This window comes from Empidonax traillii, unplaced genomic scaffold, assembly GCF_003031625.1.
Source record: "Empidonax traillii isolate 1590-97213 ecotype Southwest subspecies unplaced genomic scaffold, ASM303162v1 scaffold1433:size205388, whole genome shotgun sequence".
Classification (NCBI taxonomy): Eukaryota; Metazoa; Chordata; class Aves; order Passeriformes; family Tyrannidae; genus Empidonax; species Empidonax traillii.
Genome location: NW_020956626.1, coordinates 159,067 through 179,571, shown reverse-complemented (window position 1 = coordinate 179,571; position 20,505 = coordinate 159,067). Strand labels below are relative to the sequence as shown.

At 51.8% G+C, this 20,505-nt stretch overlaps 1 protein-coding gene across 1 annotated transcript in view; it reads left to right on the top strand.

Moving 5' to 3' along the window:
* The window catches only part of BIN3 (bridging integrator 3), a 37,074-nt gene that overhangs the window by 5,149 nt on the left and 11,420 nt on the right, over positions 1 to 20,505 (top strand). The window contains exons 2-6 of the mRNA XM_027907286.1: positions 4,537 to 4,585; positions 11,154 to 11,194; positions 11,814 to 11,875; positions 15,561 to 15,697; positions 16,264 to 16,304. Coding sequence (XP_027763087.1) covers positions 4,537 to 4,585; positions 11,154 to 11,194; positions 11,814 to 11,875; positions 15,561 to 15,697; positions 16,264 to 16,304 — 330 coding nt within the window. The remainder of the gene's footprint in view (positions 1 to 4,536; positions 4,586 to 11,153; positions 11,195 to 11,813; positions 11,876 to 15,560; positions 15,698 to 16,263; positions 16,305 to 20,505) is intronic.

The following is a 20,505-nucleotide window of genomic DNA, read 5'->3' as shown; positions in this document are numbered from 1 at the left end:
GGTGGGTCGGGGTCACCTTCACAGGCTGGGTGTTGTCCTCCTGCCTGCAGGCAGAGAGAGGTTTCTTTCCGGTGAAGGAATTGAGATTTTTGGTGGAAATTCAAGGAGTGAGAAGCTCTGGCGGGGATCCAGCCTGTGCTGGCGCTTGGGGTTTCGATGAGAGGAAGGAAAATAAAAAAAAAAAAAAAAGCCCTGAAACTTTCCACGGGAAGCGGGCACTTCCCACAGAACATGGATTTAGGTGGTGGTGCCGATAAAAACCAGTTGTGGCCACCAGTTCATACCACACCGACTCCTGTGGGCCCCCAGCCAATGCCACCTGGGGCAAAAATATTGAATTCAGGGACTCGGTGCCACTTTTCCCTAATTAATTAACCTCCAAACTGCCCTGCCCTCAGTTTTCCCTGCTCCTGCTTGTCCCTTCATCCTCCTTCCTTCCTTCCCCAACCCCTGCTGCTTGGCAGCTCAGCATCCCCAGGGGCAGCATTTTATGGGCTGTGGGTGAAAATACTTGGGTTTTTATCCCTTGTTTATCTGCAGAGGGTCTTCTGGGGCCTGCTGAGGGGTGGCAAAGCCACGTTTAGATGGAAGGAGCCAGGGAAAAAGGGTCACATCCAGCAGTGATTTATCCCACGGGCACACTCCGAGCTCCGTCCGGAGCCGGGAGCGATGCCAGGATTTGATGTCCCGCTCAGTGCAGCCCAGCCAAAGGACCATCTCCTCCCTAAATTAGCAAGGATTGGGTCTGATTCCTGCTGGCAATTCCTACGTGCCTCCGTTCCAGGGGACTGGCGGGGAGTGGGAGGGGGAGCTCCGTGTTTTAAGCTCCCCACGGACCTCATTGAGCCGTATCCCCCCACTGCCTGGGAGGTTTGTTCCCAACTCTCCTGTGCGTCCAGAGGGGAATTAAGCTGCTTTGGTGTGTGTGGCCCTGGGTTTGCACATGGAAAAGCCAAGTAAATATATGATATTACTGGGGAAACTTCAGAGAAAAATCAGCCACAGCTTCTCCCACCTTCCCCTCCCTGGGGTTCCTGAGCATCCCCGAGTCGAGCTCGCAGGATTCTCTCCACCCACACTTTTTTTCCCTACTTGAAGCTCTTCCCACCCCCTCCCTGCAGTGCCTTCCTCCTCCTCCTCCCCACTGCCTTCCCAAACTCCCGGTGACCTGCAGGGGAGGGGGGGTTGGAGGGGCTGGGATGCTCCCCCGGCCCCGCGGGCGCTGGGGTGTGGTGGTGGTGGTGGCTGATGGAGGGGGGACACAAGAGGGGGGTGGGAAGGCTCCGGCTGTGACTCAGCGCTCGCGCTCTTCAGGAACGGGATTTCAAGGGATTTCACACCCCAAACACACAACCCCAGCTTTCTCTCGCTCAGCAGAAACGAGAGATCAAAAAAAAAAGAAAAAAAAGAGGGGAAAAAGCAGCACAGATTCTGGTTTGGTGTTTATAGACCCGGGCTCAGCTTTTTATTTTTTTAAAGTACCGGTGGGATCCAAGCCGGGAATCCGTGGCAAAACTAGATGTGGACTCGTCTCCCCTCTAATTTATTTGCATTATGCCCCATCATACATTTTTTCCAGCCTCCTAATTTTGAAGTGGTGTTGCTGTGGCAGGTTGCGCGTTGTCCCACCCTCCCCGTGTTGCAGGCCAGGACACAATTCCTGGAGGGAACAGAACGTTTTGTTTAGTTTTGGAGTCATGGGGTGAAATAACTGGGTTTTAAAACCTCCAATAAAATCCATACCTCTCATGGTTTGCCTTTTTTTTTTTTCTCCCTCACTGCTTCCTTTCCTGCTTGTGCATCTTTTTTTTTTTTTTTTTACCCCCCACAGAACCATATTGAGAGGCAGAGATTCAGAAACCAGGAAAATTATCTGAAATTGTAAAATAGAACAAAAAAACGACCCCCCTCAATAACTGGGGAGTAGACCTGACTCGCACAGGGTTATTTTTTACAGAGAGTTTACTGAGACAGACATAATTACCAAGTGGCATCACGACACTCACAGGGGTATTTACTGCTGCACAGTGGATTTGCAGCGCTCCAGTGACTTCCCTTTGCTTCTGGAAGCAAAGTAACTGGGATTTTGGGTGTTCACTCCCCCTCCTTGGTGCTGCAGAGACAGGGAATGGAATGGGATGGGATGGGATGGAACCACCCTGTGCTCCTGCTGCCTTCCCTACCTGTGCTCCCAACTCTGTGATGCTGACTCACAGCTTTCCCTGTCCCACATCCCTCTTATCACCAGAACTCCCTGGACTTAACCCAGTTTTCCAGTGGACAGTGACAGTCTGGGTTGCTCTCTGAATCCCCCAGACAAGGTGGAGGGGCAGTTTGTGCACAGGTAGTGCTGTTTAATCACCTTTTTAATTGTCCTTTCCCCGCTAAGAACCAGCCTGGCTCCAGCTGGAGAGCGAGCAGCCAGCATGGCAAACTGGTTTTAACTGGGATAACGCTCCCCTGGTTAAAAAAAAAAAAAACACACCATTTTTTTTCTCTCCTTCCACCAAGACAAGTGGATGCCATCACTTCCAAAAACGTTGAGTGACGGCACCTGGACGGTGCCTCGTTTGAGTTTATATTTGACCCACGGAGGAAAACACAAAAGGAGAGAGAGAGAGAAAAAAAAAAGAAAAAAAATCCATCTATTTTTTTGTTTTGTTTTCTTCCTGTAAGGCACCACACCCCCAGTTATTGACAGGGAAATTATACACCAGAGGGGTGTTTGTTTACAAAAGGAGCGTGATTCAGCTGCCGCGGGAGCGGGAAAGGGTTAAACCCGAAATTACATCGGTCCGACCGAGAGAACCATAAACAGGAAGTTCTTCCAGAAAAAAAATTTAAATTTAAACCTCGGTGACTCAGGTTGGGCTCCGGAGCCGCTCAGGAAGGGGCACAGGGGTTGCAACCCTTGGATTATTCCCGGTGGGTAATTAAGCTGGTGGTTTGAAAACAGCAGGGAAGGCGGGAAGAGCGAGGCCGGGAGGGATCAGGGGGTTGGATAATCCCGGGTTTTTTTTTTTTGCTTCTCTGTGCAGGTGGTGCTTTGCTCCATCACAGGCATTTCCCCCCATTGCTCAGAGCAAGTTCCAGTGGTAAAAATGTCATCTGGGGGTCCCACTGCTGGATGGAGCAACATTAGAGCAGTGCTGGTGTGGGGGCACTTGGAAGTGGAGCTGGTTTGGGAACCAGCAGTGGGAAAAGCCAAACTGGGAGGCAGCAGGAGCAGAGGCCAAACCAGAGTCCCCAAATCCGTGTTTTTTAGGTCAAACCTTGGGTAGCAGTGTGAGAATTTGGACTGGTCCAAGAGGGGACCCGGGCACCTTCCCGGGAATCACTTGATGTGGGTTTGGGATGGGATGGGATGGGGTGGGATGGGATGGGATGGGATGGGATGATGCTGAGCTCTAGGTGAGGCACCTCTGGGAAAAAAAATACTTTGATTTCACTATGAAACGTTTCATCATGAGCCCAGATTTTTCTTGTTTCCTTAAACCACCACAACGCAGGAATACTGGGAGATTTTGGCTGAGATGCTTTAACCAAGCAGCACCTCTTTAACTCAATTAAATACACCGAAAACAGCAGTGGAATTCCTGGATTTTCATTTTGCTGCTACGTGAAAGAAATCCAATTATTTTCAGGCCGGCAGCGTGGCTGTACCCAGCTGACCCAGCCACCCTTACATATGTTGTGTAATTTATTTAGAGTACTCTTCACCTTCGAGAAAACCATTCAGGTAACCCAGATTTTCCTGGGAATTAAGGATTTTAAGAATGAAGGCTGTGCTGGCAGGTGAGCTGCTCCTCCAGCTGCTGGAGCAGAGGAATCCTTTGAAGCAGCTCGCAGCTCCAGACAGCCCAGGTTGTTACTTTTTTTAATATCCACTTTCTAAATATTTACAGGGTTTGTTTGGGGTTTTTGTTATTACTTCATCCTCCCCGTCAGGTTTGTTTTTAAGCAGAGGGTGTTCTTCAGCTGTTTGTGGAGTGTCCTTGCGTTTGTTTGGGACGGTGGGAGGGTGGGGAAGGTGCTGGGCTGGAGGTGCTGACCTTAGGGATGACAGTGGCTCTTGGGGAATCATAGAATCATGGAATATCCCGAGTTGGAAGGAACCACAGGGATCAGAGTCCAACTCCTGGCCCTGCACAGACACCCCAACAATCCCACCATGTGCTGAGAGAGTTGTCCAAACCCTCCTGGAGCTCTGGCAGGTTTGGGGGGCTGTGACCAAACGCTGGGGAGCCTGTTCAGAGCTCAACCACCCTCTGGGGGAAGAACCTTTCCCTGAGATCCTACCCTGACACAGCTCCAGCCATTCCCTGGGGGCTGTCCCTGCTCACAGGGAGCAGAGATTGGGGCTGCCCCTCATTGTGGAATGCTGTGGGGTCTCCCCTCAGGCTCCTCTTCCACCCTTCCCCTCTCCCGGGGGTCCACACTGCCCACAAAACACCAGGGGACACAGTCCCTGCTGCCCCCAAACCCCTCGAGGCCGGGCATCGCCGCTCACTCATTCCCCTCTCCTCTCTTTTCCAGGATCCCGTTCAAGATCGGGCAGCCCAAGAAACAGATTGTACCCAAGACAGTGAGTAAACCAGCTCCCTCTTTTTAGCTCCAGCCTTGGATCATGTGGCTGATGAGTCAAGCCGGCACTTTGACTCGTCCCATTTTGCGGCGTGTGGGAGGGAGCTGGAGCAGCAGAACCTGTTGCCGCGTGTGACCAGCGCTCGGCTCCTCGTGCGAGGAGCGAGGGGGAGCCCCATCCAGGGAGAGTGTTTTGGTTTGGGATCTGTTTAAATTATATATATATATATATATATTTTTATTTTTTTTTTTAATTTTTTGGGGGAGGGGGGTGGGTGGGGAAAGAGCTCTTTTTGGGCTGGCACAGTTTTTCCCTCGGAGATGGCTGAACGGGTTTGCTTCCTTCCTTCCTTCCTTCCTTCTCCCAGCAATGGGCTTGTTTGTTCATCCTTTCGGAGCAGATGGAGGAGGAGGAGTGGTTCAGATCGCTGAATATAACTGTTTCCAAAGAAAGGCTTATAAGCTGAGATGCTTTAGTGCTCGGGCGTGAATTAATTTGTGCTGCACAGCATTTGCTTTAAAAGCAAATTAAAAAAGCATTTTGTATTCCCGTGGATTTGAGGCTCCTACCCCAAGTGCTGCTGCTGCATGCAGCTGCCTGTGGTATTTTCCCTCCTTAAGCAGCTTGGCTTTGCATTTGTCCCATGCCAAAAAAAAAAAAAAAGGAAAAAAAAACCAAAACTGTGGAACCTCCCAGGAGCTGCCCCTGCAAAGTCACCTGCACACCTGGCCTAAAATCAGGGCCCTGGCAGCCAGCAGCAGGGGCAGACCTTGTCTCTCCAGCAGCACTGGTGAGCTAATCCCTTGAACCAGACTAACATCCCTGATCCTTCCTCCCCGGGACGCTCGGCTAATTCCGCAGGATGCGTGGGCACTCCTGCTTTGGGGGGCAGTTTCTCTTCGGGACATGACATTTTTCCCTGGAGGCAGAGGGCTAATCCCGCCACTCCCTTTAAGGCTTGATTGTCATGTTTTATTCTGAAGGATTTGGTGCTTGTCTGCTGCCGTGGAACTGCAATTTGCTGTAACAGCTCCAAACTGTCAGTACAGAATTTCAGCCAGGCAGGCAACAAGACGAGGGCTGATAAAATTCCTCGGTGGTTTCTGGTTTCTGCCTCCTTCAGCTGCCCTTTTCTGGGGGGCTGACGATCCACTGGCTGGCTGTGCTCCCTCAGGTGAGGCAGCCACCAGCCTCAGGTGTTCACACCCCTCCCAGTTCACACCAGCAGCCCTCACGTTTCCTTGCTCCGTCGCGTTTTGCCTCTCAACCTCTTTCCAACACCGGTGTCCTTCCAGGCTGGTGCAAGACACAACTGCTCTGCAGCTCTGGGTGTCTTGACCAGCTTGCCTGGACGTCCCCATCCCGCCCATTCTCACATCCCAGCTGACTGTATCAGTTTTTCTTGCTGGTTTCCCTCACCACCTCCTGCATTCGCTGCTGCGAGAGGTTTGTCTCCCCTAAAATCAGCCCTTCCCGAGCCTGAGCTCCCTGCAGATGAACAGTGGCACCTTTGAGATCTTCCCTTCCCCAGAGCTGCTGGAATGTGCTGTTCTGAAGCAGTTGGCAGGCTTTGCTTATATATATATATGTGTGTGTGTGTATTAAATAGAACAGCTCAGAATATCCGGCAGGCAGAGGTTTGTTCAGCAGCAAGAGCGTTCCCAGGCCTTTTCCTTTTCCTTCCTTCCTTCCTCAGCTCCCCAGGAACAAGATTTTGTGTCAAGGACTCCCGAGTTGGAAACCAGTCTTTAAATGGCTTCCACTTGCTGTGTGATGATGATGATGATGATGATGATGATGATGATGATGATGATACTTTCCAGGCAGCACATAACGTGGAAAGCAGAAAACAGGAAGCCCAAAGCCTTGGAACTTCACACCAAGTGCAAAGTGCAGCTCTTCAACGCGGAACAAATGGCAGGAAACCACCGATATCCCCCCGGGATCAGGCGTTCCGTGTCGTGGTGTGGAAGGGATGGGGGTTGCTTTGTAGCTCCGGCGAGCTGCAGGCCCCCAAATTTACCTCCCGCTTGCGGGCTGAGATGCTCCATCTGTGCAGGCTTTTGGGAGCAGCAGTAGCAGCCAAGGTCTGTGATATTCCAGATGTTGGGCTCTGGAGCCTGCTGCAGGAAGTGGGAAGGTGTGGCATCTCCAGGGCTGCATCCCAAAGCCGATCAGAGGGGAAGTGGTTGTGGGTAGAGGATCTCCCACTCACAGGGACTGGACCACAAAAGAGGATCGTGGGGGGGAAGCTAAAAAAAAAAATAAAAAAGGCATTTGTCAGGATCTGACTTCTCTGGCTCTCCACGAGGCCTGGGACTGGAGTCAGGAGAGGGGGGTGGCTTTGCAGAGAGGCTGTTCTGTTGTCCTGATGAAGCGATGCTGGGGCTGGTGTCAAATCCAGGCCGACATTAGTCCTGAAAAGCAATTTGCCTGGGCTGCCGAGGAATTAGTCATGACTCCCCGTGCCCACTCGCCTCTCATCCCTTGGAGAAGGGCACGGTGTCAGCCACAGTTTAGCTCTTCAGGGAGCAGGAAACCCCCCGTGGAAAATATCAGCTGGTGAACCGAGGTGATCTCCCACTCCCCAGACGTGCCTCTGCTTTGTTTCCACCTTAACCTGGGCAAATCCAATTCCAGACAGCATAATCTCTCCCCTCCTCTTCCCTGAAAAGAGCAGCTGTCACCGGGCTTGCCGGGAGCCGGGTGGGAGGATCTAATGCAGCGAGGACCTGCTGTCAGCAGAGCAGCACAGGACACAGCCCCACAGCCCAATTAAACTAATGCCCAGTGATAGGAGTTAAACCTGCTGGAATTACATCTCTCCCTGCGCAACGTTTATTGCTCCGACCCTCGGGACAGCTCCGCTTGGAGCAGAGGTTATGGAATCGGAGCTGTTCTTGTCTCCCCGGCTCTCCCGCAGCTCCAGCTCGCTGAAGTTCACCCATGTCACCCCAGGGTTGTTCCCTGCTCTTCACCAGGGCTGGGGTTATCCAAGCAGGCAGGGAGCAGGGGAGCAGAGCATCTCCCTGCGGGAGTCAGCCGGTGCTTGGGATGGGGCGACCCGGAGCGCAGCCCCTCACATCACCTGGGTTTGATCCCTTCTCCCTCCCTGCTTCCCTCATCCCTGCTCCCTCCTGGGCTGACTCAGACCACTCTACCTCCTCCTCCTCTCTGGCCAACCTGGGCTGAGTCAGCTTGGCAGGGAGCAGGACCTGAGCTGCCAAAGCTCCCTTCCTTGACTCATCCCGGCAGCTCTGCCTTCCCCAGGGGTGTGGGACAGAGGAGCTCCATGAGCAGGAGGATTCCACTGCAGCTGCTGACCCTCGGTGCCTTTCCACTGGGCTCCACCAGTGAGCTGGAAATCCCAAAACAGCGGAGTAAATGTCACAGAAATGGTGGGGGGTGAGATCAAGTGACGCCCGTCAAACCATTTTATTCGTTTTCACTTCAATTTTCGGTGGGACCAAACTGGTCTCTGCGTTTGGGAGGTGCATCTTTTTTTTCCCCTCTGCCACCCTTCTGGAAAGCTTTCTTTCTGAGGGGTGATTTGGAGAGCTTTTTGGAGGGGAGGGAAGAAGAAACACACGCTCTCCTCTTCTACCCAAGACCCACGAAAGAGGCTGAGACCACAGGAACGTGTAGAAATCAGCTCATCCTCCTCCTCCAGGAGAAAAAATAAACCTCAGGGGAATAGGAAGGTTCATCACAGTCCCTTATTTCCATCTCTTTGTAGTATTGGCTTTGGTCTTGGTTCATTGCCGTGTAACCGTGGTGGTGATTACGATCCTGCCCTTAAAGCAGGAGGGATGTTATCGCAGGTGGGAGGCCCAGTGTTTGCAAACAAAAAAAAAAAATAAAAAAAATAACTGGGTGAAGAAGGACGTTGTTTCATCTCAGAGCTTTCAAGAGCTCGTCGTTCTTTATGTAGATTTAAATAAAAACCCCCGAATCGAGCAGGTTTTTTTTACATTTCCCAGCCCCTGTGCCTGGAAAAAAAAAAAAAAAAAAAAAAAAAAAAAAAAGAAAAAGGTTCGATGCAGAAACACGGTTTGATTTTTTGAGTTCTCACAGAGAGAGGCTGCGGAGAAGTGGGATTATTTTAATATCACGGAAACTTCCCTTCAGGATATTGTAATTTTCTTGCCTGTACTTCTTGTTCTCGTTACTCTTTAACGTGACAATCCTCTCCACGGCCCCGGCTTCGTGTGGCCACTGACAGCTACTGGGAGCGGGAATTACTGGGGTGCTCAGCTTGGCCTCCCCTGCCTGGGGATCTGCACGGTGGGAGCACGTGGCAGAAGGTTTTCCCTCTCCGGAACGCTCAGCTCCTGGCTGGTTTCGTGGGATATCTGGGCTCCCGTGGTGCCGGCGGGAGCGGCGATGACTGGGAGGCTCCATGAGCTCCCAGACTGTGATGACTGGGAGCCAGTTGCTGCCTGTGGGCGTGAAAAATAAGAGCAATCCATGGGCAGCTGTCTCTGGAGAGATGGGCTGGGGATGTGAGTCAGGCCAGGCAGCTGAAGTGTCTCCGTGTGGGGTCACCTCGATCCCGTGTGGAAAGCTCACTGGGGTGGGGGAATTTGGGGGAGCTTGGAAGGTCTGGGGGTTCACAGCACCTGTGGGGAGGTTTTGCCTTTGTGGAATGGATCCTAGAATCCCAGAATGGTTGGGGTTGGGAGGGATCTTAAAGTTCTCCAGCTCTCCTGGAGCCCCTTTAGGCGCTGGAAGTACTCCATATCCATTTAGCTTATTGCACAGAAATGAGGGAATCTGACAGCAAAAGGGGGACAGATACCCTGAGTGTTTGCAGGTAGTTCAGTTTCATAACCAAACCCTCCAGTTTTTGGAGGAGCTGGTTGCTGTGTTGACACCAGGAAGATCCTACAGAAGGTGGGGAAAGGCTGGAGCTCCACACCAAGGGAACGACACCACCGAACCTTCAAAGGGCTTATTTCTGAGTCCCGCCCAACCCTCTCCGGTTTGCAACCAAAACAATTCACACCTAGGGCTTTATAAATAGAGTGCAGCCCTCCCCTGGTTATTTCAGCAGCCGGAACAGCCATGGGGATGGAGGGTGAGCTTTCCCCCCGTGCCGGTTACCTGACCTCCCGGCACCAGCTGCCGCGGATTTCTGCGGCTCCGTGAACACCAGGCACGAAGTCGTGTGAGCTGCCCCCACACTGCTCCGTTCCCGTTCTCCAGCGACCAATTTTAGCAGCGCAGAAAGGGAGCTGGAGCTCCATGGGGGTTTGGGGTTTTTTTTTATTTCTTTTTTTTTTTTTTTTTTTTCAGCAGCACAGGGAGAGCCAGCTCGCATCCCCCGGATGGTGGGAGCTGATGGTGCGGACAGCTGGCCACTGGGACGGGGCTGGGACGTAGCTGCCTGCCTTCATACCAGGCTGGGGGAGCTCCAGTGTAGCCCCACCCCCCTCCAAAAAAAAAAAAACAAACCACCCACAAAAAAAAAAGACTTAGAAAAGGAGGATTTCTGAGCTCCCGTCTTAAAATTCGGGTCTTTTGATTTCGCTCGAAACGTCCCCGTTAAGCGCTCGGGGTGTCACGTCGAGCCTGGGATTGAAATCCCGAGGACAGCATGAGGAATTGGAACAAACCTTTGGATCCTTCTAGTCCTGGCTGCTTCCAGCCCTCCACACTTCCTTAATAGCACAGGAGCTTGACAACACAAGTGAACCCGGTGCTGGTCCCATGACAACAAACGCGCATGTATTTACTCTTGGCTGGTCAATTGAAATCCATTTGCTTCTTTGGTTGACGAGGTGTGGAATGAATGTTTCGAGTGTGTTAAAACAGTCAGCATGGAAAGAAAGTTCCCTAAAATATCTCCCCATCGCCGAAGATCTGCTGCCAGATAGCAAGTAGGAGGGAGCAGTCATTGAGGGAGCATCGGGAGAAGGCTGTGCCTGAGCTCCCAGCACAGGTTTTCCACTCCCTTTTTGAGGTGTCACAGTCCACTTGGATCGTTGCTCCAGCTGAAGGGTTTCATGGGAGCTGTTGGAGGGATAAGGAGCCTGTGGAGGGGGTGAATAATACGGAGATAGGAGGGCTCAGTAGTGGCTTGAGGGATTTGGGGGCAGTTTAACCATCTTGCTGAGGATGAGGAAGGAGGAAGCGGCTGGGAGGGGGTCTGGCATCCAGCCATGGTGAGACTCACCTCGGGGTCCTTTGGAGCTGGAGGAGAAGCAGCTTCTCTCAGTTTTTGGCAGAGAAAGGGGGCTTGTCCCCCCAGCACCTCTCGAGCTGTGCTCAGTTGTGATCTCCCTGCTTTTAAAGCATTCCCGTTCCATCAGCTTCCAGCTCATGTGCTGGAGTGCATTCTTGGAGCGAGCTGACACTTTTGGGGGCAGTGACTTTGCTCCAAGGGAGTCTGGAGTTGAAAAACCCCAATGTTCCATTTCCTTTCGGAGCAATAACCTGTTACAGCTGCAGCCTGTGCTTCCCAGGGTTCGGGTTGGCACTTCCCATGGACAGGTTTCCCTGCAAAGCTCTGCCACTCTGGGCTCTCCTGCAGTCCCTTGGAGTTGATTTCCATCTCTTCTTTCCACAGGTGGAGAGAGACTTTGAAAGGGAATATGGGAAGCTGCAGCAGTGAGTATCAACCACACTGGTCAGACAGGACTGGCCACATGCTTCTCTCCTGTCCTCTTACTGCCTCTTCCCAGGGAATTTTAGCCAGTTATGCTCTTCCCAGGGAGCAGATCGCTCACTGCCCTATAATTTCTTAATTCTTCAGAGTTTCTCTGGTGGCTGAGTGTTGGAAGGTGTCCTAAGAAGTATTTGCAGTGGGGTTGAGGTTTGCAGATTGTGGCAGCTCCGAAAAAGAGCGTGACATTCCCAGAAAATTTGGGCTCCCTGAACAGCCCAACATCTCTGAGGATCAGGAGTGGCTTTGCCATCCTGGCTGTGTCACAGGAGCTCGCAGGGATCATCTGGAAGCATTTGGCTTTGCCATTTGTGCTGTGTGAGGACTTTAAGAAAATATGTGAACTATGAATAAGAGATCACCAACTTGAAAAGGTTAAAAAACCATCTGAAAACAACCCAAAAGGGTTGAGCTGCACTGAACTTCGTAGAGCCTTGCCTGGATATTTTTAACTCCCACCAGAAGCCAGCATATTCAGCCCGTAAATGATTTGTTGCGTGTATGATACACTTGGGTTTCTTTCTTTCCAAGATTCCGACTTTGCCTTCTTCTCCCATCTTTCAGATTGGAAGATCAGACCAAAAAACTTCAGAAGGATATGAAGAAAAGCACAGATGCAGACTTGGGTAAGTGACTGTAGGATACATAGACTGTGAACTTGGCCACAAAGAGATGAAGTGACTTTCTCGAGATCACATGAGTAATGTGTGACAAGCCTGGAAAACAAACCCCGAGCTCAGTCCCACTCAGTTTGCTTAGTTACAAGGCCATCTGCGAGAGGGCTGCGAGCAGCAGCTCAGCCCAGGGAACACAGAGTGTGTTCCGGGCTTGGTCCCTGTCTCCTGAGCTCCGTGGCCTTGGACAAATCCCTTTGTTTTCCCTGCCTCAGTTTCTGCAAGCGAAAAATAGGCGTCACTCTCCCAGTTCTCGCATCAGCCAGGCAGGGGCAGCTCCAGCTGAGCCTCCTGTGCCAGCAGGGCGTAAATCACCTGCTTCAGTGAAGGGCACTGAGCACCCCAGGAGGGTGGGACAAGGCTTTGGGGGGGCCTGCAGAGCACAGGCTGTCCGTGTTTCCCATAGGAACTGCTGACCTGGCAGCTCTCATTCGGGAATAACCCTTCTGATTCCCTGGCCACTTCCTTTGGCTTCTCCTCGTGGCAGTGGGCGATGCAGGAAGCAATAAACAGCTCAGCTCTGCCTGCACCCGCCACAGCTGCGTGTTTGGGGTGACATGTGCCCTTTTCAGGTGCCCTGTCCCACCTCACAGCACCTCCCTGCTCCCTCCAGAGCTCCTCCAGTGGGAAACCAGCGTTCCCACACCCCACGGACGCAGATCCGCCAGAGGGGAGCCAGGAGCTGGATTTGTTGAACAGAGCAGGGGCAGGAACCTGCAGCAAAGAGCTGCTTTAAACACACAGATGGTTTTCCTCAGCATGTGTTTTGGAGCAGTCCCTGTTTTGTGCCGGGCCCCCACAGCTCCGGAGCCAAGGCTGATGCACCAGCTCAAACAGGGGTGGGCTGGGCCGGGCCAACACTCATCCCGCGGGATTGGGGTCACAGCGGGGCACAGGGTGTGGGGAGGAGCCCCACCAGCTGGCAGATTCGGGGCTTCCCATGATCCAGACTCACCTGTGTGTTTGTGTGTGCCTGGATATGCCAGACACAAACACGGATCCGGGCGCTTGCCGTGCTCTCCCACCCATTCCCGGCACAGGGAGAGTGGTGGGAAAGGCACCAGAAACAGGCACTGCCAGGACTCTATTCCAGGGTGAAAGCTGCCCTTTCTGGGGACTCTGGTCATTGTCAGGGATCCTTGGTAAGTTTTTCCTTGTTAAGGATTCCCCTCCCCTCCCTTGCAGTGGGCGTTGTTTATATGGAGCATTTCAAGTCCCAGAGGAGCTGTGGGAGGACTTTCTTTTTCCGTTCTGCTACATGGCAGAGTCACAAATGAGCCTTGGCCAGATCCAGGAAGATCTGATTTCTCATTTAAAGGCATGAAATCATGAGAGTAGGGGAAGATGTCGAGCACAGTCTGGTGAGGGATGGCTGAGGGGAAAGGAGGTGGATCAGATGGGTCCCTGAGGATTGCTCTCCTCACCTGGCAGTGCCCATTCCCCAGGGGACATCACTGTGCTTGCTCAGCCATCATCCAGCCCCCATCTCTGACAGGGATGGTGGTTTATCCACGGTGTTGTGTCCTCCTGTCCTTGTCCCCTCTGTGCTGAGGGGGTTGGTTGTTCAGTGCCTGCAAACACTCCCTGGCAAACTCGACCTGGTGGCTCGAGTCTCCACCTTGTTCCCAAAAAAAAACTCAGCCCAGAACAAGGCCAGTTCCTCTGTCTGCACAGAAATATCCCTGTGAGGCTCTTCCAGCTGCAGCAGCGTGGCTGGAACGGGGAATGGGATATCAGCAGCACTCCCTGTCCCATGGCTAAAGATCACTCACCCCTTTCCCCACCCTCTTTCCAAAGAAAGCAGGATCTTAAGGAGCAGGAGGATGTTCTTTAACTGGAGATAAAAGGTCTCCATTGGGATGAGGTGCAGGTAACCCGCTGGAGTCCGGTGGCTCAGGTTTGCTCTCAGTCTTCTCCACTACTTTTATCACGATGCAGTGGGCTCTGAAATCCTAAATTCCTTTGGCTGGAGCTGCATCTCACGTGCTTTATGAGCAAAGAGCGGTGCAGACCCTCCTGAAGGGCACCTGGTCCCTTCACCTCCTCCCCTCTTTCCTTTCTTCCCTCTCCTCAGAGCCCCCCTCAGTGCCTTTTCAGCGCCCTGCAGGTGAGGCCGGTGACGCAGAGGAAATTCCTGACCCAAATTCCCCTTGAACATTCCCAACTCCCCCCCACCAGTTCCCGACCTCCCAGCCTCTCCCCTCCCTGCAGTTCACTTGCAGCCCTCTCCTGCGAAGGGAAACCTAATTTTTCCCGCAGCCCAAGGAGTTGTGCCGTTCTTCAACTCCATCTCGCTCTGGCACAAATCCCTCCTCAGATGTGGTCACACATATGGATTATATCCCATCTGTTTAAAGGTTTAAATGCCTAAAGCCCTAACGTTTGGATAATAGATGGATACGGTAGCTTTGTTATTCCGTAGTCGGAGGCTCGCTCTGCATTGAGCTCCCCGGCTCTGCAGCTTCTGAGCTCTCTGTATAATTGTGTGTAACCTTTAAATCGCAATGTTTAACCCCTTGATTTATGATCTTAAGCCCCATTATTCGGATGGCTTTAACTTTGAATATCTGAGGGAGTACAGTAGGAGCCTTTCCAAAGCTCCTCCGTAGCGCGGCTCAAGCATCTGGCTTTCTGATCTCAAACTGGAATAATTTCCAGCACCGAGGAAAAAGAACATTTTATTTTATTTTGGCTTTTTTTTTTTTAGTACCCGTGGCACTTTTTTTTTTTTTTTTAAATCCCTGTTTATAGTGATGCTTTTCCTTTTTTATCCACCTTTTTTATTTTTTTTTTTCCATTTTGTACCTTAGCTAATTTCTTGTTCTTTTGTAGTGGTTCTGTCGCAGGGATTGAATTTTCCCTTTGAAGACCCAAGTGTTTGGAAAAAGGGGGATGTGTCTGATGGGAAACAAGCTCAGTGACACAGGAGCTGAAGCCCATCAGAGCGTGACCTGGTGCTTCTGGACTTCTTGGTGGCACTCCCAGGGTCTGAAGGGACTTTGCATTCCCCCCTGGCTTGTTCTCCACGGGCACAGAATTTAGGCTTACTGGGGGAAAATGCTTAACTTGTGTCATTGCTGCTGGAGAGGAAAAGAGAAACCCCATCTTCCAGCCCTGTCAGTCTGGTCCTTTCCCACTAAATCCACTTCAAATACTTGTTTTTTTGTTTTTTTTTTTTTGTAAAGCCATTTGAAAGACTTAATGGACTGTGATTTTTCTCATTGTGGAAGAGCTGTAGTGAGGCTGAGAGTGACACTTAATAGTCTGTCGAGAAAAGATGTATAAAAACCCCCATCTAGGGTTTGTTTTTTGTGTTTTTTTTTTTTTTTTTTTTCCAAGAGAACAGCGCTTTTGTTAGTCTGGGATTATTTCTGGCAGCGTCGCAAGCCGTGCATCGGAGTGGCTCAGACTTAACTTATATAAAAACAGTTCTCTGGGTGTTTACATGAATGAATTGGTGGCTTTTCCTCTCTTTTCCCTCAGCCACCAGCGAGTGTCTCCCTGGAAGGTTGTGCTAAAACCCCTCCTGGGCGGCTGAGTCGCCCGATTTTTGCCCTCCTGCCCCGTGCAGGGGGTTGTGCCAGCCCTGGCAGCGGGAAGCGTGACCCTCTCTGCTTTCTTCTCCCTGCTCCCACAGCCATGTCCAAGTCTGCCGTGAAAATCTCCTCGGACCTGCTGTCCAACCCTCTGTGTGAGCAGGAGCCGGGGTTCCTGGAGATGGTCACGGCCTTCGACACGGCCATGAAGAGGATGGACTCCTTCAACCAGGAGAAGGTGAGCTGGCTGTGGCTGAGGAAGGGGAGAGCAGGGTGTGCTGCTGGTGTGGAATCCCACAGTGGCTTGGGTTGGAAGGGATCTTAAAGCTCATCCAGTTCTTCTTCCCCACCCGCCACGGGCAGGGACATCTCCCACTAGTCCAGGATGCTCCAACCTGGCCTTGGACACTCCCAGGGATCCAGGGGCAGCCACAGCTTCTCTGGGGATTCCATCCCAGCCCCTCCCCACCCTCCCAGGGAGGAATTTCTTCCCAATATCCCATCTCTCCCTGCCCTCTGGCAGTGGGAAGCCATTCCTGTGTCCTGTCCCTCCATCCCTTGTATCTTGCCCTTCCAGGCAGATGCTCCTTCCCTTTTTATCACCATTCCCAAGGCTTTTCCCACACAAGTTGCTCTCTAATCTCATCCTCCTGGCTGGTTGTACTGGGGGTTTCTGCTCTGCCTGAGCACATGGGGGAAATCTGCCCCTTTTTGGTTAAAGAGCTGTGCCCTAAATCCCAAACCACCCCACGGTGGGCTCTGTGCTAACTGGCTTTTCCAACCATCCACTTTTGCTTTCCACAGGTGAATCAGATCCAAAAGACAGTCATAGAGCCTCTGAAAAAGTAAGTACCAGCATCATTTCGTGAGCCACGTGGGGGGTTTGCATAATCCTGTGCTTTAGGGATGTGGATCACAGGGGAGAGGTGCTGCCAGGCTGAAAATCATCCCTTCCTCCCCAGTGCCCAACCCCCAAACCCCATAGGTTTTGTCACCCTGGTTTGCAAAATTCCCACCTTTCCCAGGGTCGCAGGTCGTACCCCCCCCCAAACCTTTGAGGATCACTTCAGTTCTCTCCCCTGTACCCTCTGAAATCCTGAGATTTGCTGTTTTGTTACAGGAACAGAGCAAAGGGAGCAAAAATAAATTGAAATTACCGTAATATGACAGTAAGTGTTGCAAATTGCTGAATAACAATTTTAGTTTAAGTTTGACATGCAGAGGGCTGTTGTGGTTTTGGGTTTTGGGTTTTTTTGGGTTGGTTTTTTTTTTTTTTCCCCTTAACTTGTTGTTTCTGCCCAAATCTGAAAGTAAAATCTCCTGGATCACTTAGCACCTGAGGTTACAGCGTGTTCCCTTCTGGGGGATGTTTGGTGACTCAAGTTTTACCTCGGTCGTCTTTCCACGACCAGAAATTCTTGCTTATTTAAGGGGGGGAAAAAAAAAAAAAAAAGGAAGAAAGAAGGAAAGAAAAAGGAAAAAAATCCCAGCCTTTTGCTGTGGAATTGTGTTGCTTATTATCTAGATTGTCCTCATGAAAGATACATTAACTTCTTCTTCCAGCATTCTGTTAAAATTGGAAGAACTTGTGTTTCTGAAATACTATGTGTTCTTTTTTCCCCCAGCTTGTGTTAGTTGATGAAATGAAAGACAATCCCTTTCCCTACAAACCTTCCTTGTGTTTTAAATCCTGAAGTGGTTAACTGAGGACAATAAAGCCAATTTCCACGTGTCCATGGCTGTGGAGATGCTCCAAGGGCTGGAGCCCCTCTGCTCTGGAGCCAGGCTGGGAGAGCTGGGGGAGTTCACCTGGAGAAGAGAAGGCTCCAGGGAGACCTGAGAGCCCCTTCCAGGGCCTCAAGGGGCTCCAGGAGAGGGACTGGGGACAAGGGATGGAGGGACAGGACACAGGGAATGGCTTCCCACTGCCAGAGGGAAGGGTTAGATGGGACACTAGGGAGAAATTCCTCCCTGTGAGGGTGGGGCGGGGCTAGAATGGATTTTCCAGAGGATACCCCATCCCTGGAGTGTCCAAGGCCAGGTTGGATGGGACTTGGAGCAACCTGGTCTTTTGGAAGGTTGCTAGTGGAAGGTGGATGATCCTTAAGATCCTCCCAATCCAAACCATTCCGTGATCCCAAGACACGGGACCATCAATTATCTCTCCAACCCTTAAGTTAAACATAAGGGTGTTTTCTCCAACCTCCTGGCTGCTCTCCAGACTTGGCAATTCTCCCCAGCTTCCTAAAATTTCCATTGGCCTAGAATACGATATTCCTTCTTCCACTCCCCTTTCCTACCCTTTGGCACCTGCAAACCATCTCTGGGTGCCCTTAACCAGCTTATATTTCATGCTGGGAAAGCTGCACCTCCACAATGAGCCCAAAAAAACCCGTCCTTTCCTTCCCTCCTCCTCCCTTTGTAGGTGCATCCCCGACCAGGAACATTTCTGAGGAGCCCAAGGGTCCATTTTGAGGCTAATGAGATGCAGGAGAGAAGTGCAGAGTTTGCACCTCCCCTTGTCCTGCTGGCAAATAAACCCCGGCGACATTTCTGGGATAAAAGTCCCAGATTAATGAAAGCTGCCTTGAGGAGCTCCTTCTCATTTCCAGTTAGGTATTCCTTCCCCTTGCCGAGGCAGCTCTCCCGAGCCTCTCCCAAATTTGCTTTGACCTAGAAAAAAAAAGGCTTTTTTTTTTTTTTTTTTTTTTTTTTTTTTTTTGTGTGCTCCAACAGCTGCACTTTATTACATCTTCACTGGTGGTCTTTTATAGTTTATTAGCCAAAGAAACAGATAAGTTTAATCCAGACAATTATCATTAGCGGTAATATATTGTAATCAGAGGCACATGGGCTGTAAAATCTCCATTCAGCTGTCCAGGGATTGGAGTTTGCAGGCAAATATTGGGGAATTTGTTAAACCACGTTGGAAAAAAGCAGTAGTAGATTTAGAGAGGGGAGGGGGGGAAGGAGGTGGAGGCTCGTATTGTTTAAATCCTTCTCCTTCTGGGGACGGAGGGTTATTCATAATTTGGCTTTTTGAGCCCCTTGGCTGGGAATTACTCATTTATTTTCGGGGAAGGAGCAAAGCCCCAGTGAGAATATTGCATATTTCAGCGGGTGGGTTGGGCAGGGAGCTGGGCAGGGTCGGGAGGGATCGGCTCCTCTTCGGGAGATGCCTGCGTAGTTTCACACCAGATCAGCGGATTTTGGGGCAAAGGGGGAGAAAAGCAGCTGGTTTTTCTCCCTTCCCTCTCCCAGTTGTTCGCTCTGGCTCGGGGTGAGCATCCAGGGCAGGGGCAGGGATTGGTGGTGTGGTCTTAGTGTTGCTCGTATTTAAGGGAGGAAGCGGCTTAAACGAGCCAGGTGGTTCAGAGATCTGCAGGATTTAGGGCCTTTCACGTTCAGAGACAATTTTCGGGGCCGCAGGGTCTCGATTTAACAGCCTGTCTGAACCTCCCCGAGCAAGGGGGTGTGGTGGTCACCTGGTGCCATTCCCTTGGCCCCAAGCATGGACCTGCTCCCAGACCTGGAGGTTTTTGGCCATGGGGATGTCGTGGTCACGCCAGCGCAGTCTCATCCCTTTGGAGCATTCTCCTGCTTCCAGAACTGGAGAGAGTTTAGCCACGGGAGTGTCCTGGTCACCCTGGCACAGTGTCGTCCCTTTGGTTGGTACGTGGTCCTGCTCCCAAAACTGGAGGGACTTTGGCCATGGGAATATCCTGGTCACCCTGGCTTTGGCTGGGGTGGCGAGCGACCAGCGCATGGTGTCCCCGGGGAGGGGATCACCCCCTTCATCCCATCACCCCACCATTCCCATAAACCCCATAAAGTGCCTTTCCTGCCGGCGGGGCCCAAGCCGATCACGGGCCACAAGCAGCTCCAGGGGTGCCGGGACCGGAAGCAGGAAAAGCCGCTTTCATGTCCTTAACGAGCCCCTAATGAGGATTTGGAGGCCAGAGCAGCCACATGGCCCCTGCGCCGCCTAATCCCCCTCTGTGCCGCTCCCCTGGCCCGGCCCCCTCCTGCCTGGGCCTTCTCCCTCCCCTCGGAAGGGCTGGTTTTAATTTCCCCCTTCCTGGTGGGTGGACGGGACGTGTGGGCACTGGCTGAGGAATGGCAGGAATCCCCTGAGCCGTCCCGGTGCCTCTCCCAGCTTCACTTTCTTTTGCATCTGATGCTCCCCAGCTCTGTTATTCCTTTTTTTTTCCACCTATCCAACACCAGCCCCTTTCCTTTTGCTTTCATTATCCAAGCCATCATCCCTAAAATAATGCCAAAGGGAAGAGCCACCTGTGTGCCAGCCTAGTCCAGCTCACGGGCTGCCATCAGGAGCGTTTGAGACACTTGAAAATGGGGAAAAATAAAGGTTTTACCGTAGTTTTTTCCCTGTGCCAAAGCCCTAGCACCTCTTTCCCACTGCTGGCTCTAAAAAAGGGGGCTGGAGGAAGCCATGGGGTGAGAATTTGGGATGGAGAGGGTGAGGAGAAGAGCTGTGCAGGTTGGGGAGGTGACGGGATGTTCCCGCTCCTCCAGCATCTCCACCATCCCCATCCTTGGGGAGAGACAGGGAGAAGTTTTCAATTCCCAAGCCCCAGACTTGTCAGCTGGGCTGACAATCGAACGGATCCAGCGGTGCCAGGAATCCTGGGGGGCACTTTTATCTCCCATGGCAGCGCCTCTCCAACCCCACCCTTTAATTACGGGGAGCCAAAGGGAGGCCGGCGTGGAGACGAGGTGGCAGCGTGATTTATAATTCAGAGAGCGGGGTGATTTAGATGTTTTTTCCCAAGGATAACCTGTCATCCCGAGAGGAGTTCACCGGCAGGTTCCCCCTCTCCCCCCCCCCCACAGCAGCAGGGAGATAGTAATTTGTATTTTCTTTTCATTATCCCTGCGTATCTCCCCTCACCTGCTCCTCTTAAGCCGCCTGGGCTGTAATCCCCTCTCAGCAGCCTTCCCTAAAAAGTGACAGGGAACAACAGCAGCTTATTCCACAAGCTGCTTTCGTGGCTGGGGCTCTTAATACACCCGTGCTGCTGTTTT